Genomic DNA, 27,771 nt, shown 5'->3' on the forward strand with positions numbered 1-27,771 from the left:
GGAAATACATGGGGTCCCCCCCACCCCGGACAGCCCTCCATCTCCTGAATGAAATGCCCGGTAGAGCAGTCAAATTGTTTCCTCATGCATGAAGTGAAAATTATATAGAAAAAGTGCTCTGACTAAAACTCCTAGGTGCCAGCGATTAGACCAAATATTCTCTCTATCCCAGTGAGGCTGAAAGGATATTTAGACTTCTTAATCCAGAGACCAAATTACTGCTGTATACTGAAATTCTATATCCACAGGGCTTTAAACAGAAAACAAAATAATGAGAGGTTTGCCCTTTAAGTACCCACCAGGGCCTTGTCCTTGCATCAGCTGCCAGAAGGCTCAGAATCCTGGAGCCACGACCAGCCCAGTGACGCTGAGGCTGGCTGGTCCAGGGACCTAGTACTCCTGCCTCTGGTTAATCGGAATGACTTGGGCATCACCGCTCCCCCACCAAGTCTCGGTTGATGTTGCACCAGGGCCACGGATTCAGCCTGGCCTCCACTGCATGGAGGGTCTACTGACTCTAGGGGGGTTTTCAAACTTGCGCTTAGAACAACACTGTTCGACATCAGACAACATCACCATTACAACAACTATAAAATGATATTTAGATTCTGCCTCCCCCAGTGCTGACGAGAACAAGGAAGGCAGGCAGCCTGTAATGGAGCTGATTTTATTAGGGTTTCCCCAAAGGCCACATAGGAGTCTAAGAATGATTAGAAATGGAAGGAGAGCCAGGAATTAATTTAAATTAGGCTGGGCATGTGAATCGCACATGGCTCCTAAAAGTGCGTGGCCCAGTAATAGGCCATTTTCCAGTTAAATATTATTCCCGCTCTTGACAGTGATGTTTGCATATTTTTCTCTTCTCGGCCTCTTCTAAGCCACCCACTCTCATTCACTCAGCCCTCTTGTAGGTCAATGTGGCCATATGACCATGTCACAAAGACTCACTCAGAGGAAAGCAGAAGGTGGGGGGTGGGGTAGGGGGGAGATGGCTTCCTGAAACTTTGCCAAGTCAAAAGTTGTGCCCTGGGCGCAGGAAGATAAGCTCAAAACAGGCAGCTCTATCCTGCGATGGTTTCTGATCAGAAGCCCCCCCACGTCAACCCACTCGCTGATCCTGAGCAGCAAGGAAGTCACATTGAGTCGAGCATTAGCAGATGAATATCTCCTGTCTTACAGTCAAGAGGAGGGATTCTTCTGCTCTTCCTCCGATTTACGTGTTCTTTAGGAGTTAAGACCCAGTTCTCCCAAGTGTGTGTGGCTGTCCCCTCTACCCATGTACAGCCTCGTCCCAAGGCCCACCAAATAGAATATTTGATTCTGAAAACCAGAGTCAACATAATATGGCCGCCGATGCTGGAAGATTTGCAAAGACCTGCCATTTTGACATAATACCACCGTTCACTGACAGGCTGGGTGTTCATCGGCAGGTGTACATTTCCCACCAGAGGGGCACTAAAATATCTGGTCTGTCCCGAGGAGATTCAAATTAGCCTTAATTGGAGAGCATTCTTTTCCAGACTATAGCTAGGCAGTAACGGTAGATGAAGTGTTCTCAGTGGTGTTTGTAAGGTTCCCCACCCCCTACCAAAAAATCTTCAGTATTATGCATATTCTAGTGTTCTCCTAAGTAGCCACTTGTCACAGTATGTCGATGAGTGCAAGAATTTTTTGTTGCTTAGGCTACAATGAATGTGTTTTTTTAGATCTCACAACACCTCTGGAAAGCATATGATAAGTGAAGCATTGGAGGTAACAGCACTTCATTTGGCTACATAAAGAATAAAAAGGAAGTTGTTCACACACCGCCAGAGAAACTGACGAGGTTGCCAGGGACCCAGTAAACGCTGGGATAATTCACTGCTTTTCATGAACCCGGCACCATCCTAGGGACCGGGGAGGAACAGGTCATGGCGAGGGCACAAAAGAAATCTAAGAAAGAATGCTGCTCTCAAAAAGTGTGTAGTCTAGTTGAGAGAATGTAAAATATGAAATAACTAGGTAATCAGACATAAACTAACAAGCAGGCAGATCTTTAGCGAGACAGAAGTTGGAGAGGGGCGAAGTCTGTGCAGGAGGCATCCCTGAGTATGTGCTGTCACACTTCCCTCTAGGATGCTGTAGCCACACTGCTCTCCTCTCCTCCTTCTCTCCTTCCTGCCTCTCTCATTTTCCATCCGGATCCTACCTTTTCTCCTACTTATCTTCGTCCTGCTTTCTTTTTCCTCTTGTCTCTTTCTCTCCCACCCCGGTTCCTCTTCCTTCCGGTTCCTTTCTTCTCTCTTCCTAATTCCTCAGTTATGTTTATCTTCTTTCCTTCTTTCTCTCTTACTTCCTCCTTGTGTCTTGCTTCCTCCTCACCTCCCTTCCCTTCTTTGCCCATCCGCATTCTGTATTTCTCTCTGCAGAAGTTTGTTGCGTGGTGTCTGTGTGCTGATGCCATGCATTGCCCAGGGATATGAAGAATGAACAGGATTTAAATGTGCACGAAAAGCCAGCCGTCAGTTTATCCTATGGAAGGAAATCTGGTTTTGCAATTGGCTTCTCTGACTCTCCAGCCTTGACAAAGCCTATGCCAGTGTCTTTTCAGTGCCTCAAACAAGAACTCCTCATCACTCGGCTTCCCTGGCCTGATATGGGACACGGAGCCAGCCAGCCCCATAATAAAACTGATTTATGTCTGCTTGTGTCAATTTATATACACGCTCAGAGGCCTGGCAAAGAGGCAGTGGGCTTGGGCTGGAGTCAGCAAATCAGAAAATAAATCAAGCAGATATTACAAATTACCTCTGCAGTGTTACCACCACACAAGCCCCTTGGTTACACAGAGTCTTTATTCCTTCTCATATTTTCTGTTCTTTTTTTTTTTAATTAGAACAAATCAATCCTTTCTAAAAGAATAGATGTCAGACTTGGAAAATTTTAAGCAGAACAGAGGGAAGGGGATCCACTGACAATACCAAAGGTTGAAAAGATGCAGACCACCAATTTCTTGGAACAAAAGCAAGCTGAGTAAAAGGGTGATAAAAGCATCATGTCTATGACAATCCTGCCCACTTTCCAGGGCACAAAATACGTGGTGTATGTGTAAATGGGACACAGCACGTCCCTACCCTCTATGGCAGGGCCACACAGAAGTCTGTTAACCACGTGTATTTGATTCTGCTCCCAGCACCCACGAGAAGACCGCAGTGCTGTGAAAGCAGGGCTGGATTGGGCGTCGCGAGCCCTGCACCAAGTTTCAGCCCCTCTGCTCATCAGCAGGGCAAGCATACCCTCCCTGGCCCCCCGTGGGCTCCCTCTAGGACAAAAGGGCACAGAGAAAGAAGCCCCGACCTTGGAATGGATTTGGGGAAGGGAGCCCTGCGCAACTGATGAGGGGGCAGGTGCATTTCACTCTGAGCTCGGCCAGTGAGGTTTTCTGCTCTGTTTTATGTGATGACCCTACGGCTGCGTCCTCAAACCCAAGAAATTATCAGCATGAGATATTACAAAGGCAAAATTATGGGAGCGGAAAAGCTATGTAGGAGGAGGAGAAAACAGAATTAAAGTAAATGAAAATACCTAATGTAAAAATTCTTTGGCCATAGGGTAAAAAAAAAAAAAAAAAAAAAAAGAGGACCAATTGAATTCTCTCTTTGTCTTGAAAATCCCAGTGTGATATATCATAAAAGTTATTTTGTCAGGGTAGAGGAAGGTTTAAAAGCCATCAGGCTAACTTGAAAGCAGTTTCTCTTTGATCTTTCTTCTGGCATGAAATAGAAAACGTCTTAAAGAAATGCTCTACAATTTATCTGAGAGCCTCATTAAATGGATATTTTAGGTAGGGGTTCATCTGAGGTGGTGGGTTCTGTGGTTATGACACATCCCTGTCCACATGATTTACATCTTTACGGCAGGGTCGGGCAGTTCCCTTCCACTGCCAACAGTAACTTAGCATTAACAACTCATTTCCATTACATTGACTTCCAGCTCTGTCAAAATCTAAGGAATTGGTCATCCAAACTAAGTCACCCTAAGAATCTCGAATCCCAGTGTCACACTAATTTATGTGTGTGACCGTGGGCAATTTATTTAACAGCTCGGTGCCTCAGTTGTACCCTCAACTAAAATGGGTTTTTACGGATTACCATTGTGTATTGAGTGACTTAATATATGAAAAGAACTCAATGGGTATTGAAGAGGGCATCTTTTGGGATGAGCACTGAGGGTTGTATGGAAACTAATTTGACAATAAATTTCATATATTAAAAAAGAAAAGAAAAGAGAAAAGAAAAGAAAAAGAAAGGAAAAGAAAAGAAAAAAGAAAAGAAAAGAAAAGAAAAGAAAAGAAAAGAAAAGAAAAAGAAAAGAAAACTCAGAACGGGGGCACCCGGGTGGCTCAGTCGGTGAGCATCGGACTTTGGCTCAGGTCATGATCTCGCGGTTCGTGGGTTCGAGCCTCACATCCAGCTCACTGCTGTCAGTGCGTAGCCCATTTCGGGTCCTCTCTCTCTCTCTGTCCCTCCCTCCCTCTCCCCCCGCCTCCACCCCCCCCCTTGCTCTCTCTCTCTGCCCCTCCCCTGCTTGTGCTCCTCTCTCTCTTTCTCAGAAAATAAACATTAAAAAAGAAAAGAACTCAGAGCAGTATCTGGTGCACAGTAAGAGGTACCGAGTACTGGTTGCCATTTGTTTTGTGCTTTAAAGTACACAGGAGATCTATCAGTTCGAGATCTTTGCCACAGCCTAGAGGTCAGATGAATTTTAAGTAGCTTGCCCAAAGACCAGTACTAACATATGGCGGGGCCAGCACGCAAATTCAAGTCCTCAGAGCATTCGGTGAGTTTCTTTCCAATTCCCTTGTCTGGCAAAGGAGAAAACACCCAAAGAGTTTAAGTGATTTAGACAAGATGATGAAGCTGGCTAAGGGTCATTCCATGACCAGATTCCAAATGTTGTGTCTCAACATTTCTGTCTTCCGGCAAGTGAGGAGTTTGCTTGCTTGCTTGCTTGCTTGCTGAATGAGCTTTCTGATGAGATCATGCACGTAAGACACACACTGTGCGCCTGGGCTCCGGTGAGGACTCAGGCAGGGTGGCTACCCCTCTCACCCTGCATGCTTCTCCTGCTTCCTCGGTGGTTAAAGTCTAGCCTCAGGTCGAAAGACATCATGGAAAACAAGACTCCCCATGATTTGCTCGCTGTTCTGGTGAACAGTTTATGGGGAGGCCTCCAAGCATTAGCAATGGAACGTGCACGGGCTGGTCAAGTTGGGAATTCTCACTTCCTTGTTACTGGTGTCGACATCTTTATCACCTGCCCTCCAGTACACGGACCCCTCCCCCAAACAGGGAGACAGCGCCCAGGAGGATTATTTCCAGGTCTCACTCACAGTCCCCCACCCCCTGTGGCAGTCGGCATTAATGTTGAAGAACAAGGCCAGGCCAGTTCTGGATCCGCACCCCAGCTCCACACTTAGTGCCTGGGTTATCCTGCGTAAGGCACCTAATCTGTCTGGACCTGTTTCCTCGCTTGTAAGTCATTCCCTGTCTTATGAGAATGTAGTTGAGAATTAACAAAAGTGTATTTAGAAGTCTGGCAAGCGAAAGGTTTTCAGGAATTATGAGTTGTCCCACTTTTCACAGTCGGCCACAGGGCTACTGCCCTGACCTGACCCCGGCTGGCCTCCTGCATAGGTGTTATCTTTAGATCAGACTTGTTACTTTACCCTCAAGAATTCAGCTTTTTCTCTCCTTCCTAATAAACAATGCAAAGTCCCTTCCCTCCTCTTCCAAGGGAGATGGTGGTTATCCTGAAAACAACCCCCTGATAGGCTGGCTGTTACCGGGGTCTGTCAGCCTCTCCACGGCTCGGCCCGATCTGGGGAAGGACAGCTCGTCTCAGGGATAACACTTGAATGCACTGGAGACTCGAGCCTACCATGGATGACCTGTGCTGTCCTCTTCCCGAGGAAAGAAAGGAGGTTGTTAAGAGGAGAACTTGGCTTCAGGAAACTGCTTTCTGGACCAAGTAAAAACTGGGTTGACCACGTACTTCTCTGTACTTGTTTGACTTATGGGCACAGAGCTTGACCCATCTATCACAAAAAGTTTGAGAACAGAGCATCGTATTCTATCAGCATCACTTATATGTACATAGAGAGAAACATCTTGTGCCAGGCACTGTGCTATATTTTGTGTATAAGCCTCACAATTAGGCTGAGAGAGCTATTATACACATGAAGAAACTGAACAGCTATTAAATGACCTGCCCATGGTTACACATCTTGGCCCAGCCCAGATTCAAATCCAAGCTTGGTCTGATTTTAAATCCCCATTCTTAACCTAAATATGCTTGTTCTTAAGAATTACCAGGGGTGATTAGAGTGTATAAAATAGAGTGTATGAGCAACACCCCAGAGAGGCTGAATCAGAGTCTCCAGAGAAGAGACTAGGGAACCTGATTTAAAAAAAAAAAAAAGAAGAAGAAGGAAAAAAAGAAACCCAGGTGACTGATATTTCAAAAGAAATCACCCCACCCTGGTTCTTCACCCATAACTGCTGAAATCATGCAGAGCTCGCAAAGCATACCAGTGCCTAGTTCCTGTGCACAAGCCATGGGTTCTTTCCCAGTTCCGTGATAAACGCCTCTGTAGTTGACTCCATTTTCTCAGCTCCAAAATGGAGATAGATCCTGACATTTCTGCCCTACGCATCTCCTAGGAGCGTTGTGACAATGAAACCAGGGTGCTAGGAAGGCATTCCACACAGAGCTCACTGAAATAAAATGTTTCAAAATCACATGAACTTTTAACAGGCTTTTGTGGGTTGCCCTGGGAATCTAATAATCCCTTTAACATGGCTTCATGGGAAAATGCATTCAGATTTCAAAATAATTCACGCAAAAATTTTAGAATGCAATTTGTTTTAACTTTCAGGGCCACCTCGAAAGGTCTTTTGTTATAGGTCTAAGAATATCAACTATATCATGTGAAATCTTCTCTATGTGAACATTAAATGAACAGTTGGCTTGACTTCCTGGTCTATTCGGTTCTCTCTTTAAAATAAATGTTAAATTTATTTCACATTTAAATGTGAAATGGAAAGTGTAGACTCTAAAATATCTATTCAACGATTGTACCATGAAAAATAATAATAGGTCTGATTCATTAAACATTTCTACATGCCAAGTCTATGCTAAGCCAGTAGTCTTCATACATCATTATTACATGTTGTTATTCCCATTTGCTGAGGCTTAGAGAGACTAATTATCTTGGCTGGAGTGATTTAGCTCCTAACAATAGTAGATACAGGATTCAAATAGAAATGTTAGCCCCACCCTGGTTCCAGGGTCTTAGCCACCTTGCTGTATGAGATCCCCATGCAAACGCATGGATTAGGAAGCAAAGACACGGAAACAAGAACAATAGCTGTATTAGAGCAGATGGATTATGGTCGGATTGCCCTTTATTTAAGATAAAATGAATTATTGGTATAAAACTGTATGTAATAAAGAAAAATTGGTAGAAGAAAAAAATGCATTAAAAAATTACCTGGATTGGGGCGCCTGGGTGCCTCAGTCAGTTAAGCTTCCGACACTTGATTTTGGCTCAGGTCACGATCTCACAATTTGTGGGATCGAGCCCCCAGTCGGGCTCTGCGCTGACAGTGTGGAGCCTGCTTGGGATTCTCTTTCTCTCCCTCTTTCTCTGCCTCTCCCCTGCTTGTGCTTAACTCTTTCTCTCTCTCTCTCTCTCAAAATAAATAAATAAACTTAAAAAAAATTTAAAAGTACCTGGATTTTAAGAATGGATGTTGAGACTTTTACCATTGCAGGTTCTGGATTTTCATTTCTGTTCCTAAACCTTTATGGTCGTCTGGTCCCTGTGAGAATTAAGGAAAGAGAAAGAAGAGAAGTTAGGGCGGCCAGAAATCTACTCAAATGCCATTTGGCCCTCACTGAGTTAGATAGAAGCGCGTCCTTTGTAGAAGAGGATGAGAACGCCGAGAGTGGTGATGAACTCGCTCTCAGCCCTCCTAAGTCCCATTCTCACCTCCTTTTGTATCAAGGGGGAGAGTGCTGTTCAAGCCTGGCACTACCGGGAAGCTAGCCGTCCACATGAATGGTGAGCCTGGAATTTGCACCCATTCGTCTCCTGCACCCGCACCCCCACCAGCTGCTCAGGGGACGACCAGGATAACCACGTTCGGTGCTTTACTGGTGCTCGTCTCCCAGGAGCCTTACTTGACAGCCAAGTAGAGAGCGTCGCGTTGTTTGGCTCACCGGGCAAGCGCCTCCTCACCCCACCCCTTGCCTCCTTTCGGAGGAGCCTTGTTTCTAAAAGTGACTTTTCTTCCTTTCTAAACAGATATCCGCCAACGAAATCGAAATGCTTCTGATGAGGCTGCCACGCATGTTCAAACAGGAATTCACAGGCGTGGGAGCGACTCTGGAAAAAAGGTGGAAGCTGTGTGCCTTTGAAGGAATTAAGACGACCTAACTATGAGGAATTAAACAAGTCTCTGGAAGTGAAACCGCCTGAACTCGGCCAGGGCTGTGCGCTGTGAGCACTGGAGGTTGGGGCCGTCCGGCGTGGGGCCCCTGCGGAGCCATCAGAGCCAGACTTCAGTGACATCCGTGGCGTCCTCTTGTGAGTGGAAATGTAATTGTGTACCAGTTCCCTAAAACCAAGCTCCATACTGTGACAGATCTGTTTCCTATGAAAACCAACGATTCCACAGTCATCACGATGGCAAAATCTTAAAATATGCTACATTTGAGAATAGCTCACCGAGCAGAATATTTAAAGTGAATGATGGTGTAGCAATGGTTGTTGCTAGGCTACAGAGTTGTATATGTAATGTATAGCGGAAATCATTCAATGACATTTTCCGGAAAGTCTTTCTGTTTTAGTAAAACAAAACAAAACAAAACAACAACAACAACAAAAATAAAAATAAAAAAGTAATTTTACAGTGAGAAAAATCATACCAAAAGAAAACTTGAATATGTGTCTGAACATTTATTGTATTTTGTAAATTAAGTTATATGCTATTCCAGGGACTTTTGCCTTATTGAAGAGGCAGAAAATGTGATTGGACTCCTTGGACTCCTTGAGAATGCTTTATCAAGAATATTATTTTTCTAATGTAACAATTCTCCATCATCAGTTCTTTTAACATGGACTGCATAACAGTTTTCATAAAATGTAAATAAAGGAAAAGCTAGTGCTCCTGTCTTGTACTTGGTATGTAATATTCAGGTTTATGCATCAAAATAAACATTCAGTAAATATTCCTGTTACAAAATTTTATAGCAAAGATATTAATTTTTTTCAATAAATATGACTTCTGCCATATTGGTTTTGCAAATTATTCTTTGATACATTTTATTCACCCTTAAGAAGTCTTTTTCACATTATCCAGTCCCATCTCATATCCAACCATTTTTAAATGATTTTCTACATGAATGGCACTGAGACAAAAGATTATGTCAAATAGAAATGTATAAAAACTGAAGTGGAAAGTCCGATGAAAAGCAGATTATACAGCATTAGAGTATATGTCGTTTCTAAAATACCAACACCTTGATCCAAGTATAATCAACTTAAATATTACCTTTGTCTGCAAAGGCAAGTACAAAAGAGCCAATTAGTTAATTCCTGGGTTTATTTAGTTGTATGTTTGCTGGAAAACATACAAGTTAGAAAAGGAATTAAAGAATTCATACCTGGGCCAACAGTTCAATCAGAATTTGGGCTTTCACTATTTCTTTTAATTACAAGTAGGATACAGCTTTCAATTGTATCTCCTTCCTGCTCTCTTACATAGGAATCACAAAAAGGGAGAATTAGAGAGCAGGGGAGGGGCAGAGAGAGAGAGAGAGAGAATCCCAAGCAGGCTCCGTGGTGTCGGCACAGAGCCCTACGTGGGGCTTGATCTCACAACCTTGAGATCATGACCGGAGCCGAAATCAAGAGTCAGACGCTTCACCAACGGAGCCACCCAGGCGCCCTGATACTAACTTCATTTTATTTTTTTCTCACGTTAATTTTAAATGAAACTGTCACACAGACAGCTGAGCAGTGAATTTTCTTTGAAATTCTGAAAAGATGTTCATGATATCCTATTAGGAAATTATTGTCTTCAGGGTCTTTTTATTGTGCTGTGTGTTATGTTCAGACTCAGTGCTAATCCTGTGAATATGGAGACAGATAAGAAAGACCCTGTCCTTAATGAGCTCAGAGTTCAACAGGAAAAAGTGTCCCGAAAGTTTCAATATAACGTGAGCCAGGTGTCAGGAAAGATACAACAAGGGTGCATTGGGATCCAAACTAAATGTCAATATCATATTAAAAGTTGACAAGCCAGAGGCCTCTCCCATACCATCTATTGACTCCCATCACCACCATCACCCCGACAGCTTTATCTCTACGTCAGGAGACACAGAAGGATACAACAGCCAGAAAGGAGGTGACCTCGTTTCCGAATACTGTCATCACAAAACAGAAAACCTAAGAGGTTTGCCTTGAGAATAATCAGAAGAAAAAGATTTCCATGAAGCGGCCCGTCGAAGACAGGTCTAGTAGGGACACGAGGAACCACAATCTAGACTATCGCTGACGGAAAGCAGCGGAGAGGTTGTCAAATGCGTGCACACATTTGCAAGGCCTTGGACGAGATCTGACAAGACGACACCATTTCCTAAACACGTGGTTCTGAGCCCTAAACAGCACCACAGAGGACTGAAATGGTTAACACAGCTTCCAAAAATATTTGCGTCATTCCCAGAGGCAAGGGTCTGCCTCAGGAGGATCTATTTTGGCTGTGACATTCTTATTGATACTTGAAACGAATTATATTAACTGTCTGGAAATACATGAGGGATATGTTTTAACTTCGATTATGTGAATAACTTATTTTTGTAGGAGAAACTTTTGAATTATTTCACAGACATTCAGAAGGGACCTTAGAGGTCACCTGGGGAAGGAACTGACATCGGGACCTTGAGGCCATCTGGAGTCTACATATGCATGTCACTGCGTTCTCTGTGATCCTTAGGACAGCCCTATATGAAGACACTATTATTGTCCTCATTTGTCACACAAGGAGAATGAGGCTCAGACGTCCTAAGTCATTTGGACAAGTCTACACAGTCAGTAAAGGCTGATTACGGGATTTGAATCCAGGGCTGACAGACTCCAAACCCGTTTTCTTCTTTTCACTATGTCCTGCTTCTAGTTCGGTGTATCCCCACCCTCCCAAGAGCCCAGTGTCCTGCCAATGCTTCTAGATCACTGCTTTTGCTCCATCCCGTGTACATGGGTGTGGGCGTGAAGGCTCTTAGCCTTTCTCTTCCAAACCTACCCGGCGACAAATCATGGTTCTTGGGTTCCTAGAATAAGCGGGGACACTGAAAGTCTGGAGGCCCTCGTAACCGGGCCCCATTAGGCCTCTCTGGCTGGTTTTTTCACTGCTTCCCTGAAGAGGACGAAGCGTTTGTCGCCTTTCTGTTTTGCTCAGATTTTTCTATCCGGATAAAATGACCTTACTGACATCCAGTTACCACAAAGCCTTCTGGGGAAAGTGCAAAGAAGCCCCCCTCTCTCCTCAACTCCATTGAGCTTTGCTTCATCCCCCAGCAGAAGTCACTTGTCCAGCCTCTGCACAGCCCGCCCACACTGACTTTTCTTAAGACACCGACGCCCAGCTGTCTTTGCCGTAACTCCTTTTAGAACGCAAGCTCTTTGAGAGATCTGAACATCTCCTTTACTTTGAATTATTTCTCAAGGTGGTTTTGCTTATAAACTTTGAGAAAACAAAACAGAGAAAGGAGCCAACGTGGTTTTATGTCTCCAGGAACCAGTCTCCATGGACCCTTAAGAAAGGAAAACCACAAACTATTTGAAAAGCCCGCAAATATTTTAGATCCAAGATTTCAAGGCGTAAAATGTGAGTGATAATGTAGTTCATATCACTAAAATGCAAACAAAACAAAACAAAAAAACATCCCAACCAATTCCTTCTCAAAATTCAAACCTAGATAAATTATCAACTCTTCTACAAAGGCTTGACCCCTCAGGAACCTCCTCTCCAGCATTCCCGCCACTATTCATTGACTTCCGCTACAGCCTTTATACTGTATTTTGATCATATGTGAATATGGCTGTCTTCTCCCAGTCTCACGGGCTCCCTTACTCATCTTTCCAGTCCTCGGTCTAACAAGACATACCATGACTTTTTATTTTTAAATAAATATGTATCAACTGAATGAACCAAATGAAGAAAGGAAGGAGCCCACGCAGGAACTTTTTTAAAAGTTTGCCGAATCAAAACGTATTCAGGCAGCAGGCCCAGGAAGAGAGGCGAGAACTTTCTACTCCTCAGTTGTAAGATCTTGGCAGAATTCCTACCTTGTTTTTTAATTTTTTCCCCCCACTGGGGTAACGTGTACGTAATATTTATCACTTAACCCGTTTGTAATTGTACAATTCAGTGGCATTAAATATATGGAGAGCTGCCAACCCCCACTATAATTTTACAGCCTCCTCCTGAATGTACCCATTAAAAAATAGCTCCCTATCCCCTCACCGTCCTTCCAGCCCCTGGCACTCTCTACTCTACTGAGTGCCTCTTTGAATTTGCCTCTTTGAGGTCTCCCATGTATGTGGAAACGTAGTATTTGTCCTTCCGTGTCTCACTTATGTCATTTCTGTCTTCAGTGTTCACCCATGTTGTAGCATCTGTCAGAACTACATTCCTTTTTTGAGGCTGAATAATATTCTACTGCATGAGAACTCTTCTTGTTGGCCTAGGTATCCTTCACCTGGTGCAACAAGGTCAGGTTGTTTATGTTTCAAAATACTTAAGGACTTTCATTACATACCACATCAAAAGCAACGTGTGAAAGTGTAGAGAAGCTTGCTTCCATCTGGTAAACCTCTCGTTTTCATCAAGGGTGATAAAAACAAAATGATAAAAGTAGAAAATGCTGGTAATAATGATGGAGAAAACGAGACTGTGTAAACAAACAGCCATGCGTCAATTGTGATATGCAACAACTTGTTTCTTCTTGGTAAGGGTTGGGGGTGCTTTACTTGCAGGGTTTTTTTTACTCCTTTTCCTAAAAATGGCTGCTCTGTTTGTTGCACTCAATAAAAGCTGTTTTATCTTGAAACCCTAAGAACCATTTTTACCCTAATACTCCGTTTCTTCTCATAAACCGAGAAAATGAAGAGATGTTCGAGATGCCTGCAACTTTACAGCTTGGCTCCCTTTATATCAAAATGGTAAAAGGTTAACATGAATATTCAATCAGTCTGTCATTAGTATCTGAATAAACTATACTGGCATACCTCATTTTATTGTGCTTCACTTTATTGTGCTTGGCAGGTATTGTGTTTTTTACAAATTAAAGTTTTGTGGCAACCCTGTGTCGAGCAAGTCTGTTGGCAGCATTTTTTCCAACAGCATTTGCTCACTTTGTGTCTCTCTGGCACATTTGGGTAATTCTAGCAATATTTCAAATTTTTCATTATTATTATGTGACCAGAGGTCTTTGATGTTACTATTATAATTATTTTGGCGTGCCACAAACCACATCCATGTAAGATGGCCAACTTAAAGGATACTGTTCTGTGTATTCTGGCAGCTTAATCCAACTGGCCATTCCCCCCTCTGCCTCACTATTCCAAGATGCAACAATACTGAAATTGAGGTCAACCAATCACCCTGCAGTGGCCTCTAGATATTCAAGTGAAAGGGAGAGCTGCACTTCTCTCAATTTAAACCAAAATCTAGAAAGGATTACGCTTAGCAAGAAAAGCACGTCAAGAGCCAAGAGAAGCTGAAAGCTAGGTCTCTTGTGCCAAATAGCTAACTTGTGAATGCAAAAAAAAAAGTTCTTGGGGCACCTGGGGGGCTCGGTTGGTTAAGTGTCCGACTTCAGCTCAGGTCATGATCTCATGGTTCATGGATTCAAGCCCCACATCGGGCTCTGTGCTGACAGCTCAGAGCCTGGAGCTTGCTTCAGATTCTGTGTCTCCCTCTCTCTCCGCCTCTCTGTCTCTCTCTCTTTCTAAAAAAAAAATTTTAAAATTTAAAAAAAAAGAGGAAAGGCTCTTAAAGAAAATGAAAACCCAGCTGACACATGAATGGTAAAACCAAACAGTTTTATTGTAAACTGTAAAGTTTGAGTGGCCTGCATACAGGATCAAACCAGGCACAACATTCCCTTAAGCCAAAGCCTAATCTAGAGCAAAGCCCTAACTCTCTTCAATTTGAGGACGGCTGAGAGAGGTGAGGAAGCTGCAGGAGAAAAGTGTGAAGCTAGCAGAGATTGGTTCGTAAGGTTTAAGGAAGGAAGCTGTCTCCATAACATGAAAGTATGAGGTGAGGCAGCAAGTGTTGATGTAGAAGCTGCAACACATTATCCAAAAGATCTGGCTGAAATAATGAATGAAGGTGGCCACACTGAACAATAGATTTTCAATGGCTGAAATAATGAATGAAGGTGGCCACACTGAACAACAGATTTTCAATGTAGACAAAACAGCCTTCTGTTAGAAGAAGATGCCATCTTGGACTTTCATAGCTAGAGAGGAGAAGTCAATGCCTGACTTTAAAGCTTCCAAGGACAGGCTGACTCTCTTGCTAGGGGCTAATGCATCTGGTGACCTAACGTTGGAGCCAATGCTCATTTACTGTTCTGGAAACTCTAGGGCCCCTAAGAATTATGCCAAATCTACTCTGCCTGTGCTCTGTAAATGGAAGAACAAAACCTGGATGACAACACCTCTGTTTACAACTTGGTTTACTGAATATTTTAACCTCTCTGTTAAGACCTGCTGCTCAGAAAAAAAAAAAAATTTCATTTCAGTATATGTCTGCTCACTAACAATGCACCTGATCACCCAAGAGTTCTGATGAAATGTACAAGAATGATATTATGTTCATGCCTGCTATGGCAACACCCATTCTGCAGCCCATGGAACAAGGCATTATTTTGATTTTCAAAGTATATTAAGAAATATACTTCATGGAAACAATAAAGATTAGAGCAGAAATAAAGAAAATAGAAACTAAAGAAACAATAGAACAGAATCAATGAAACCAGGAGCTGGTTCTTTGAAAAGATCAACAAAAATCAATAAAACTTTAGCCAGATTCGTTAAAAAAAAAAAAAGGACTCAAAAATCAGAAATGAGATTAATAACAACCCACCCACACCACAGAAATACAAAAGACTGTAAGAAAACATTATAAAAAATTATATGCCCAAAAATTGGACAACTTAGAAGAAATGGATAAATTCCTAGAAACATATAACTTCCCAAAACTGAATCAGGAAAAAATGGAAAATTTGAAAACACCGATTATCAGCACTGACGCTGAATTAGTAATCAACAAAAACTCCCAGTAAACATAAGTCTGAGGCCAGACAGCTTCACAGGTGAATTCTACCACACACTTAAAAATTGGTACCTATTCTTCTCAAACTATTCCAAAAATTAGAAGAGGAAGAAAGGCTTCCAAATTCATTCTAAAAAGCCAGCATTACCCTGATACCAAAACCAAATAAAGACACTACAAAAACAGAGAATGGCAGGCCAATATCTCTGATGAACCTTGATGCAAAAATCCTCAACAAAATATTAGCAAACTGAATGCAGTGATATATTTTTTTAAAAAATCATTCACCATGATCAAGTAGGATTTATCCCTGGGATGCAAGGGTGGTTCAATATTTGCAAGTCAATCCATGTGATACATCTACCTCATCAATAAAAGATGGGATAAAAACCTTACGATCATTTCAATAGATGCAGAAAAAGCCCTTGACAAAGTACAATATCCACTCAGGATAAAAAATCTGACCAAAGTAGGTTTAGGGGGAATGTACCTCATTAGAATAAAAGCCATATATGAAAATCCCACAGCTTAAATCATGCTCGATGGTAAAACAAAAAACAAAACAACAATGACAACAAAACAAAAGCCAAAAAACAAACAAAAAGAACATATTCCCTAAGGTCAATAACAAGATAGGGATATCCACTCTTACCACTATTATTTGACTTAGTATTGACTTAGTACTGGAAGTCCTAAGTACCTAGTACTTAGTCCAGAAATAAAAGGCATCCAAATTGGTAAGGAAGAAGTTAAACTGGGGGCACCTGGGTGGCTCAGTCAATTAGGCATCCGACTTCGGCTTAGGTCATGATCTCACAATTCATGGGTTGAAGCCCCAGGTTGGACTCTGTGTTGACAGCTCAAAGCCTGGAGCCTGCTTCAGATTCTCTCTCTCTCTCTCTCTCTCTCTCTCTCTCTCTCTCTCTCCCCCTCTCCCACTCACACTCTGTCTCTCAAAAATAAACATTAAAAACAAGAAGTTAAACTGTCACTATTTGCAGATGACATGATAGTGTACATAGAAAACCCTAAAGATTCCACCAAAAAAAACCCTGTTAAAAGTGATAAATGAATTCAGTAAAGTTACAGGACACAAAATTCATGTGGATAAATCTGTTGCATCTCTATACACTAATAATAAAGCAGCAGAAAAAAAATTAACAATCCCATTTACAACTGCACCAAGAATAACATACTTAGGAATAAACTTAACCAAGGAGGTAAAAGACCTGTGCTCTGAAAACTATAAAACGTCTATGTAAGTTTATTTATTTTTGTCAGGGGTTAGAGAGGGGGAGAGAGAGAATTCCAAACAGTCTCTGCACTGTCGGTGTAGAGCTGAACGCAGGGCTTGAACTCACAAGCTGCGAGATCGTGGCCTTAGCCGAAATCAAGAGTCCGACGCTTAGCTGACTAGCCACCCAGGCACCACTGAAAACCCTTAAACATTTATGAAAGAAAATGAAGACACAAAGAGATGGAAAGTCATTGCATGCATATGGATTGGAAGAACATTGTTAAAATGTCCACACTCCCCAAAGCAATCTACAGATTTAATGCAATCCCTATCAAAACACCAACAACATTTTTCACAGAACTAGAACAAACACTCCTAAAATTTTATGGCACCACAAAAGACCTCAAATAGCCAAAACAATCTTGAAAAAGAAAACAAACAAACAAACCTGGAGGCATCACAATTCCAGATTTCAAGTTATACTACAAAGCTGTAGTAATCAAGACAGTACGGTACTGGCATGAAAATAGGCACACAGATCAATGGAATAGAATAGAAACCCCACAAATAAACTTATGCCTATATGGTCAATCTATGACAAATGATGAAAGAATATGCAAAATAAGCAATGGGGAAAAGATAGACTCTCCAACAAATGGTGCTGGGAGAACTGGACAAATACATGGAAAAGAATAAAACTGGGCTCCCAGCTTACACCATACACAAAGATAAATTCAAAATGAATTAAGTACTTAAATATAAGACCTGAAACTATGAAAATCCTAGAAGAGAACACAGGCAGTAATTTCTCCAACATTAGTCATAGCAATTTCTTTTTAAATATATTTCCTGAGGCAAGGGAAATAGAAACAAAAATAAACTACTGGGACGTCAAAATAAAAATCTTCTGCACGGCAAAGAAAAGGACCAAAAAAAATGAAAGACAACCTATTGAATAAGAGAAGATATATGCGAATGACATCTCTGATAAAGGGTTAGTATCCAAAAAATATAAAGAATGTATACAATGCAATGCCCAAAAAACAAATAATCCAACTAAAAAAATGGGCAGAAAACATGAAGACAAAAGAAGAAATATAGATGGCCAACAGATCTATGAAAAGATGTTCAACATCACTGATCATCGGGGAAATGCAAATCAAAACTACAATGCATTATCACTCACACCTGTTATAATGGTTAAAATCCAAAAAAGAAGAAATAACAAATGTTGAAAAGGATGTGGAGAAATAGAAGTCCTTGTGCACTGTTGGTGGGAATGCAAACTGGTGCAGCCACTCTGGAAAACAGTATGGAGGTTCCTCAAAAAGTTAAAAATGAAAATAAAATAAAGTTAAAAATAGAACTACCATCCAATCCATGAATTCACTACTGGCATTTACCCCCCAAATACAAAAACCCTAGTTCAAAGGGATACATGCACCCCTATATTTATGGCAGAATTATTTATAATGGCTAAACTATGGAAGCAGCCCAAGTATCCATCAACAGATGAATGGATAAAGAAGGTATGATATATATATAATATATAATATATAATATATATAAGTGGATATTATTCAGCCATAAAACAGAATGAAATCTTGCCATTTGCAACAATATGAATAGAGCCAGAGAATATAATGCTAAGCAAAATAAATCAGAGAAAGACAAATACCATATGATTTCGTTCATATATGGAATTTAAGAAACACAACACATGAGCAAAAGAAAACAAAAGAGAGAGAGAGACAAACCAAGAAACAGACTCTTAACTATAAAGAATAAACGGATGCTTGCCAGAGGGGAGGTAGGGTGGGTGGGTAAAAAACGTGATGGGGGTTAAGAGTACAGTTACCATGAGGAGCACTGAGTAACGTGTAGAAGAGTTGAATCACTATGTGGTACACCTGAAACTAATATAACACTGCATGTTAACTATACTAGAATTAAAATTTTTTCATTAATTTTTTTAAAAAAGAACTCTACTTTGTAAGATTATAGCTGCCATGAATAGTGATTCTTCTGGTGGATCTGGGCAAAGTCAATTGAAAACCTCCTGGAAAGGATTCACTATTAAGAACATTCGTGATCCGTGGGAAAAGGTCAAAATACCAACGTTAACAAGAGTTTGGAAGAAGTTCTCCCAGCCCTCAAGGATGTCTTTAAAGGGGTTCAAGACTTCAGAGGGCAAAGCGAGTGCAGACGTGGTGGCAAAAGCAAGAGAAACTAGCGTTAGGAGTGGAGCCTGAAGACATGACCGCATTGCTGCCGTCTCAAGATGACACGAGTGAATGAAGAAAGAGTTGCCTCTTATGGATGAGCAAAGAAAATGGTTTTGTTAAGATGGGCACTACGCCCTGTGAAGATGCTCTGAAGATTGCTGAAATGACAACAAAGGATTTAGAATATTACATAAACTTAGTCGATAAAGCTGTGGCAGGGTTTGAGAAGACGGGTTCCCATTGTGAAAGAACTCCTAGTGTGGATATCAGACGGCGTTGCTTGCCGCAGAGAAATCGTTCACGAAAGGAAGAGTCAATCGATGTGATCACCTTCCTGGTCTCATTTCAAGGAATTGCCATAGCCATCCCAGCCTTCCGCAACAAGCACCCTGATCAGTCAGCAGCCGTTGATATCAGGCAAGACTGTCAACCAGCAAAAAAATTATGACTCGCTGAAAGCTCACATGATGGTTAGCATATTTTAGCGATAAAATATTTTTAATTAAGGTATGTGTATTGTTGTTTAAACACCATGCTATTGCCCACTTAGTCTACAGCATAGTGCATACACAACTTTTATATGCACGGGGAAACCAAAACATTCATTGGACTCACTTGATCGTGATATTCACTTTATTACAGTGGTCTGGAGCCTAACCCACAGTTATCCCTAAGACCTGCCTGTGCTTTTAGGGGTAGCACACCAAACAGGAACATTTCAGAGTTAAACAGATTCTAGTGAATTATATATTAGATCACTAGAAATATTGTGCCTGTATTTCCACCACCTCACAATTTCTTCTTATGTTTTCAATTTTCATTTCTGGGCTTCAAACATTTGGAAATGTCTCGTGTTCTGTCAGAGAATGTTCAGGTTGTGCTGGGGTCGAGTCCCGGCCCCAACATTCACTGGACCTCTGATTAAGGCATGTAACTTAACCATGGTGAAGCATGGTCCCAGATTCATGATACAGTAATGTTAAAGCCTACTTCATAAGGTTGCTTGTGATTAAATAAGATAGCATGCATACAGCACCTAACGCTGGGGCAGGCCAACTGAAGGCATTGGTTTCTTCAAAAATAGTACTTTAGATACACCATTCCAACCAAGCAAAGTAGGCAAGCCCTTTTCCTTGCTACCCTGTCCTTTGGGAAAAACAGTCAGTGTTTCTAAGCCAACAAGTGTTAGTTCCTAAATGTCAGAATAAAATAAAGACAAGCATCATCCCCACAAATAGTCCATTATATATGTGCAAGTATAAGACTGACATAAGCAAAATAATTCTAATTCTCTAACCCGCAAAGACTTCTATAACTTTTGTTCGTTTATTTTTGAGAGAGAGAAAAAGACAGAGTGTGGGCAGGGGAGGAGGAGGGGCAGAGAGAGGGCTCCAGGAGGGGCAGAGAGGGGGCTATCAGCACAGAGCCTGACACGGGGCTCAAACTCACAAACTGTAAGATCATGACCTGAGCTGAATGAAGTTGGACGCTTAACCAACTGAGCCACCTAGGCGCCACGAGACTTTCGTAACTCTTACAGGCCAACGGGCAGTCACAGTCACAGTGACCCTTAGCACAAAGAAAATGTAGAGCAGGAATTCTTTATTGCAGCTGCTTTTTTACTTATTTGGGATATTTCCAGGAAACAGTAATCAGGGTCAAATACATTCAACTGTGAAGAAACTAAAGCACTCTGGGCAAGTGCCGTTTTGAATGGTGGTCAACTAGGTATACAGTATACAAGGATTAAATAAAGTATTAATTATGTTTTTTTTTTAACACAGCAGAAGCATTATCAGGAAAAATTATGGGTGTAGCTGAAGCATGCAATAGTATTATTTTAGAGAACCTACACATGTATTATGGTTGCTGAAAATATCAAAGTAAATGACTCCAGTAAACCTACTAATTACAGACTGGTTGTTAATAAAATCAGCCGTTCTGGTCTAAGATTTTAACGGTCTGCTCTCAGAACTGTATAGACCCTCAAACAATAAAGCTCAGATGTTTATACTACACATTTTGCCTCGTATATAATTTATCAGTACAGGGTTATGTAATGGAATGTTCTTCCTTCATGGGAAAAACAGACTTATAAAAATAAATTGCAGACATTTTACAGTAGAAAATGGTACTTTTCTACACAAAGCAAAAAAGTGGTTAATGTACAATAGAAAGTGCATTGCATGTAATGAAATGCATTTTTTTGTCTAGCAAATATATTTATTGTGTGCTGAAAATTGTAATATCTTCCCCGGCACAAAGAAATTTCTATTATAAAGTCCATTTGCTATTGTAGGGAACGAAAGCCTTTTTCTTGTTTACTAAAGTCGTCTATCTTAATATCAGCCCACAACACTGTCAAGTTCACTTAAGAAGAGCTATGTGTAGATAAGAATAGGGCTGAATCAGAAACCAGAATATTCCATTTCATCTGCGTTTCATAGCTGAGCAAGTGCTGTGTAATCCACTACATCTGGTAGCAATCTCTTCTTGGAAAGCTTTCTTCTTTTCAGAAGAAAAAGCTAAAAATTGGTCAATTTGAAGCTCTCATCAATAAATAAATCTTTTGCCTTTGAATATGTTTATGCATAAGTGAGGATTTGTTTCTCTAGTATTTTTGAGCTAGAATGTGAAGTATGGGCTGGAAAATCAAACACTGTCTTCAGGTGGAGATAATGTATGAAAACCATTGTGGGCCGTTTATTAAATAGACATTGATTGTTACATCAAATCAACAAGTCATGCATCATTTTTATGACTTACAATCATAGTAAATCAAGTTTCACACAGGAAGTGCTATGAATTCTTAGGATATTTGTCAATTTCTAACCCGAGCTAGGACAGAATAAGGTTTTGCACCTCATTATCTGTTCCTTGAGCAGATAAAGGTAACTTTGGTTCAAAGCATGCCAAAGAAAAGGCTTTGGGCTGCTGGGTCTGGTAACTATAGGTAGCAAAGGAAAGACAATGAAATCTGTGCCAGTCTGTAGTCAAGTATTTTGTATTGCTGCTTACTCTTAGGGGCTGGCAAATGAGGCTTCCAGACTTTTGGTCATGGAAAGGGTAGATCACCTGGGCGTAGACACAGTATAGTGAGGTATTCAAGAGCATTTTTTTCTGGAATCCACCCCAGTGAGTAATCATAGTGACTTAATCTCTGAAATAGGGATAATAGTAACACCTATCTCATAGAGTCTTTTTGTAATTGTATCCATTGACTAGGTCTTACTAGGTCACCTAAGATTATAAAACTCTTCTAGCAAAAGTTTTCAAACTCAGAGCCTCACACAGGCCACTGCCAATTGAAAACTATTTCCTTTTAGAGGTTACCACTGACATATCCAATAGAATCAGCTTCCTGAGTCCTCTCTGGAATAACAAATATTTTAATACACTGTAACAGGAAATCCCCCATGGTCTCAAGAGCCCGGTGGACTGTGTAGAACTAGAACCTAGACTTCCAGAGGACTGCAGATTCCCATGGCCTCCCTGGGAGATTTCAGGCTCTCGTGAAATGAATGAATGACCAGTAAAGTTCCTAACTCAAACCAGGCCTCTTGGAAGAGAGCCTTGGCAAAGACAAACCTGGTGTGTTTTCTCAAATATAAAGTATTTCAGAGGAAATAGAACATTCCACTCTTGAGACATAGAAAGGACAAGATATCTTGTCCCCAATCTTCTATCTCCAATAAGGATGGGACATCTTGGTGGGAAAACCAAAGAGAGAAAATCTATCTTGTGCTACTCTGTTTCATGGATTACAGGAGGGCAGCAACATGGGCGTATTGCCCATATTTCCCTACCATCCAGGTTTAAAGAAGGACATAGGGGGAGAAGGCGTGAGAAACTGCTCATAACTGCCATTTGGAATTTTTCAAATCTGGACGTGTAGAAACACCTGCTTTGTTTTTATAACCCTTTGACTCCTATTTCATATTTCCTTCTTTTACCATTGGGCTTTGCCCCATGAGTATTCGTCTCACTGTCTCACTGTCTCACTGATTTATCAGATCAAGTGCAGTGGTATTTTTTAATAAACTGGGAATAACACTTATCCCATACATATATACATGCCCTAATGCACACGTGTACGGATATGTATATATTCATACACATGCACACTAATGAAAATTTGTGTACACACAATGTAAATGTACACGCAGGTAGCCACATTCACGCACATTCGCTTCACTGACACTCAAACCCCTCTGCTTTTGGCAATCATTTTTTCCCCTCAGGTTCTTTCCTCTCTTCTTTCTATATCGATCAGCTATTCACTCTTCAACTATGACAAGTAAGAGAAGATGCCACTCAACCCTGTAGGTAATAAACATAGGGAACTTACTTTAAAAAGAGAATACTGGCAAGAAATGTAGGTAGATCTGAAAATATTTCAAATAAACTTATAAAGGAGCCAGAAAAGGCAAAGAAACTGAGACAGCTAGCCAATGAGGACATCAGCGAGCCCTGTTCTGGGAGATTCCAATACTTTCACAGACATAATCCCAAGGAGATGGAGTTTATTAACAGGCCCCATTTAATGGCCAATCTGTACTCACACCTCTTTACCTGTAACTATGTAATCTACCTCTAGATTTGGTCATTTGCCCTGCTTTGGCAAAGAGGTGTTGGCAGAGGCTCAACAAGCACGTGCCTGTTTCTATGCCCACTTGCATGACTGGGTTTGAACACTCTTGCACTATGACACAGCTATGAGAACACAGTTGGACTAGCCCATGGGAGGATGAGCTGTTTTAGGTAAGGGGGCAAGCCAAGGCCATCCTAGATTAGCTGAAAGCCAGCTAATGGTTCAACAGAACATATCAAAGACAAGAACTGCAATTCATCTTCAATTGCTCATCCGTAGACTTGAGTTAAATCAGTGGTTGTGTTAAGCTACCGAGTTTTGGGGGTTGACTTGTTATATAGCATTATTTGCAGCAACAGATAACTAACACAGAAATTATTTAGAATCAGGGTACTGTTATAACCAAGACTAAAAAATGTGGCACTGGCTTTGAGAGTAGGCAGTGGACAGAGGCTAGAAAAGCAGTAAGAAAACTGCTCCAAAAAGATGCAAAAATGACATGGGTTATGTAGCAGCAGAGAAGAAAAATGGTAAAACCACCACCACAGGTGATCCTTCAGAATATAGAAAATATATTAGGGACATTCAGGATTTAAGCAGTAACATTTCCAGGCAGAATGTTCAAAGTATCAGTGGCTCTTACTACCCATATATCGATAAGGTTCTACAACAAAGAGAAGGGTTAGAGAAATAAGTGACAGTGTTTAAGCATATTTAGAGGGACCATAACAAGACAGAACTTCTTGGCTGGAAAATAAAATTGTTTCTCACCTCTAGCCTTCCAGTTAGCAAAAAATTCTCAAAGTAAAATACATCCTGGGGCAAGTATCTAATTAAATATTTATCTTTAAGGCTTTTTATTACAACCCCTGAAAGAAATAAAGTAGAACCTAGAAGATCCTGTAAGCTAGACAAAAGGGCTGCTACAAATCTAAAGAGTTCTGTGCCACAGCAACCTGACTTGTCCACATAACTGATTAAGTTTTGAGAGAGATAGAGCTCTAACAATATTGTAGGTGTTGCTTTTGGCTCATCAGATTTATAAGAAACCCACAACAAATATTGAGGGTACTGTATTGCCAAAAGTCTCACCAATTTATATTAAAAGAAACCGAGACTGTCCAAAATGTCAAGAAAGCCTCTGAGCTTTCCATTTCCACAAGTAGGAAGCAGACTGAGAACACCATTCAAAGCACACAGAAAGAGCTAAGCATGGGAGAAGAGTAAAGATACCTCAGCTGGTACAGCACAGAGCTACAGAAAACAATGGATTGGACGGTCACTCTCGGGGAGAACTAAGGCCTAAGCAAGGAACATTCCACTCCTCTGAATTGGTGGTCCTGGTGGCATTTGCAAGGCCAGACGTTGAGTTGCTATAAACTAGTGCCTCTTATGTGGTTTCCATTCCTCTTCTTTTTAAATGAGATAATGTACTACCCACAGTGCAGAGAGGTGAACTGGGGGAGAGAAAAGCCACGGAGCTGCAGAGGGTAGGGAGCTGTTTTCACAGAGAGAGGACAGAGAGAAAGGGGGAGAGTGCGATGCATTGGGGTCGCCTAAGAAAAGCACTCTCCCAAAAGTAGCTGAAGAGAGAAAGAGTGAAAACACTTGCAGGGAACCAGACAAGAAATCTGTTCCCCAAACTTACTGACAGGAGAAAGAGCAGAGTTTCAATACAGCAGAGTCTGAAGGTTCAGAGCTCAGTACCTGGCGGTGCTCTGGTGGGGAAGTAGGGCAAATCCCCAGGATCGGGAAAGGCTATCTGAAGAGTCTGTGTGCCACACAGGGAGAGTGGTTCCCCTGCTTGAAGTGCAGTTGGTAGAGGCCATATGGCTTCCCTGTGGGCCAAGGTCCTCGTGGACCTTGGAGAGCAGCCATGTTTGCTAGTATTGGGACAAAGACACCAGAGTGCAGTGAACCCTGGCACCAACTGTGTACTGTGATTTGCCATAAACTCTGAACCTCTGCCATGGCATGATCACGTGAACGTATCCAGGGCAAGCTGGCACCTGGCCATTGCTCAGCAAGACCCTCTCCCAGAGAGGTGGCATGGGTTCAAGCTGCAAGGGTCTATGAAGTGTGGGGTTTTGAAACATAATCCCATCTGAGATAAAACTCTGGAGGGAGGCACCACCTGGCAGGCAGACAGCTTGGACATGGACAGAGTAGAGCCGGGGAGTGGAGAGAGGCCTGAGACAAAGAAGGGATGCTCGATTGTGGGTTGGCAAGAGGGCAAAGGTCCCGCACCAGAGACTAGGGAGCTAGGTGAGGCCATTTTCACCATTACCATGCATGCACTGAGCGTGCATACGTGGGCGTGCGTGTGCACGCGTGCACACGCATACACACCCATCCCAGTATGGAGCCATTACACAAAGCCCCGCCCAACTACACCCTCCAGGCACGTTCCCCAGAAGACCAGCACAAATCCCTCCACCTGCTTAGTCTAAGGACAACAGTGTTTCAAAGTTTCAGTTCTAGAGGAAACTGGATGTAACTTCACTGGGGCTTCTGTGTTTGCTGGATCCTTTATTTGTTCGTTTTCTTGGATTCTGTTTTTGCTTACATTGTTTTCTTCCTTTTTTCTTTCTTTTTCTCTTTCTTGAATACAGAAAGAGCAAATTTCTTTTTATTTTTTTATTTTTAAATTTTTAATTCACTTTTATTTTCTTTTTTTGATTCTATTTTACTATTAATTTTTAAAATTTTTCAACTTCTTTAACCTTTTTTATTCTTCCCTTTCTCTTTTTTCTCTATTCCATCAAGATAGGCTTCTTTCAACAAGCAGACTAATCCAGCTTCCTTTATTTGGTTTTATTTTGTTTTCTTTTTAACTTTTTAATTTTTATTTTTTATTATTTTTTTCTTCCTCCAAAATGACAAGACAGAAGATAACTCAGACTTAGAGAACTCAGTGACTTATTGAAAAGGAATAATATTCGTATCATAGGAGTCCCAAAAGATGAAGAGAGAGAAAAAGGAGCAGAAGGTTTATGTGAGCAAATTATAGTTGAAAACTTTGCTAATCTGAGGAAGGACACAGACATCAAAATCTAAGAAGTACAGAGAACTCACATCAGACTCAACAAAAACTGACCATCACCAAGGAATATCATAGTCAAATTCACAAAATACATGGACAAGGAAAAAATTATGAGAGCAGCAAGGGGAAAAAGTCCTTAACCTATAAGGAAAGACAGATCAGGTTCACAGCAGATCTGTCCACAGAAACTTGGCAGACCACAAGGGAGTGGCAGGATATATTCAATGTGCTGAATTGGAAGAATATGCAGTCTAAAATTCTTTATCCAGCAAGGCTATCATTCAAAGTAGAATGAAAGATAAAGAGTTTCCCAGACAAACAAAAACTAAAGGAGTTTGTGACCACTAAACCAGCCCTGCAAGAAATTTTAAGAGGGACTCTTTGAGTGGAGAAAAAACAAAAAGACCAAAAGCAACAAAGCATAGAAAGGATCAGAGAACATCACCAGAAACACAAAGTCTATAGGCCACACAATGGCACTAAATTCATCTTTTAATAATCACTCTAAATGTAAATGGACTAAATGCTCCAATCAAAAGACAGGGTATAAGAATGGATAAGAAACAAGACCCATATATCTGCTGCTTACAAGAGACTCATTTGAGACCTAAAGACACCTGCAGATTGAAATTAAGGGATGGAGAGCCATTGATCATGCTAGTGGATGCCAAAAGAAAGCCGGAGTGGTCATACTTTTATCAGACAAACTAGATTTTAAAACAAAGACTGTAACAAGAGATGAAGATGAGCATTATATCATAATTAAGAGGTCTATCCACCAAGAAGATCTAACATTGTAAATATTTATGCCCCCAACTTGGAAAACCAAAATATATAAATCAATTAATCACAAACATAAAGAAATTTAAAACAATATCATAATAATAGGGGATTTCAACATCCCACATACAGAAATGGACGGATCTAAGCAGAAAATCAACAAGGAAACAATGGCTTTGAATGACACACTGGACTGGATGGACCTGACAGCTATACACAGAATGTTTCATCCTAAATCAGCAGAATATGCATTCTTCTCAAGTGCACATGGAACATTCTCCAGAATAGATCACATCCTGGGTCACAAATCAACCCTCAACAAATACAAAAAGATTGATATCATACTATGTATATTTTCAGACCACAACGCTATGAAACTTGAAATCAACTACAAGAAAAAATTTGGAAAGACCACAAATACTTGGAGATTAAAGAACATCCGACTAAAGAATAAGTGGATTAACCAAGAAATTAAAGAGGAAATTAAAAAGTACATGGAAATGAAT

The 27,771-nt window shown here is 41.2% G+C and overlaps 1 protein-coding gene across 2 annotated transcripts in view; it reads left to right on the forward strand.

Annotated features, from left to right (window-relative positions):
* The window catches only part of ENOX1 (ecto-NOX disulfide-thiol exchanger 1), a 270,650-nt gene extending 261,356 nt beyond the window's left edge, over positions 1-9,294 (forward strand). For both annotated transcript variants that reach the window (XM_042976177.1, XM_042976235.1), the window contains one exon: positions 8,348-9,294. In XM_042976177.1, the coding sequence (XP_042832111.1) occupies positions 8,348-8,479 (132 nt within the window). In that variant the 3' untranslated portion in view covers positions 8,480-9,294. The remainder of the gene's footprint in view (positions 1-8,347) is intronic.
* Positions 9,295-27,771: the final 18,477 nt, after the last annotated feature.

This window comes from Panthera tigris, chromosome A1 (assembly GCF_018350195.1).
Source record: "Panthera tigris isolate Pti1 chromosome A1, P.tigris_Pti1_mat1.1, whole genome shotgun sequence".
NCBI lineage: Eukaryota > Metazoa > Chordata > Mammalia > Carnivora > Felidae > Panthera > Panthera tigris.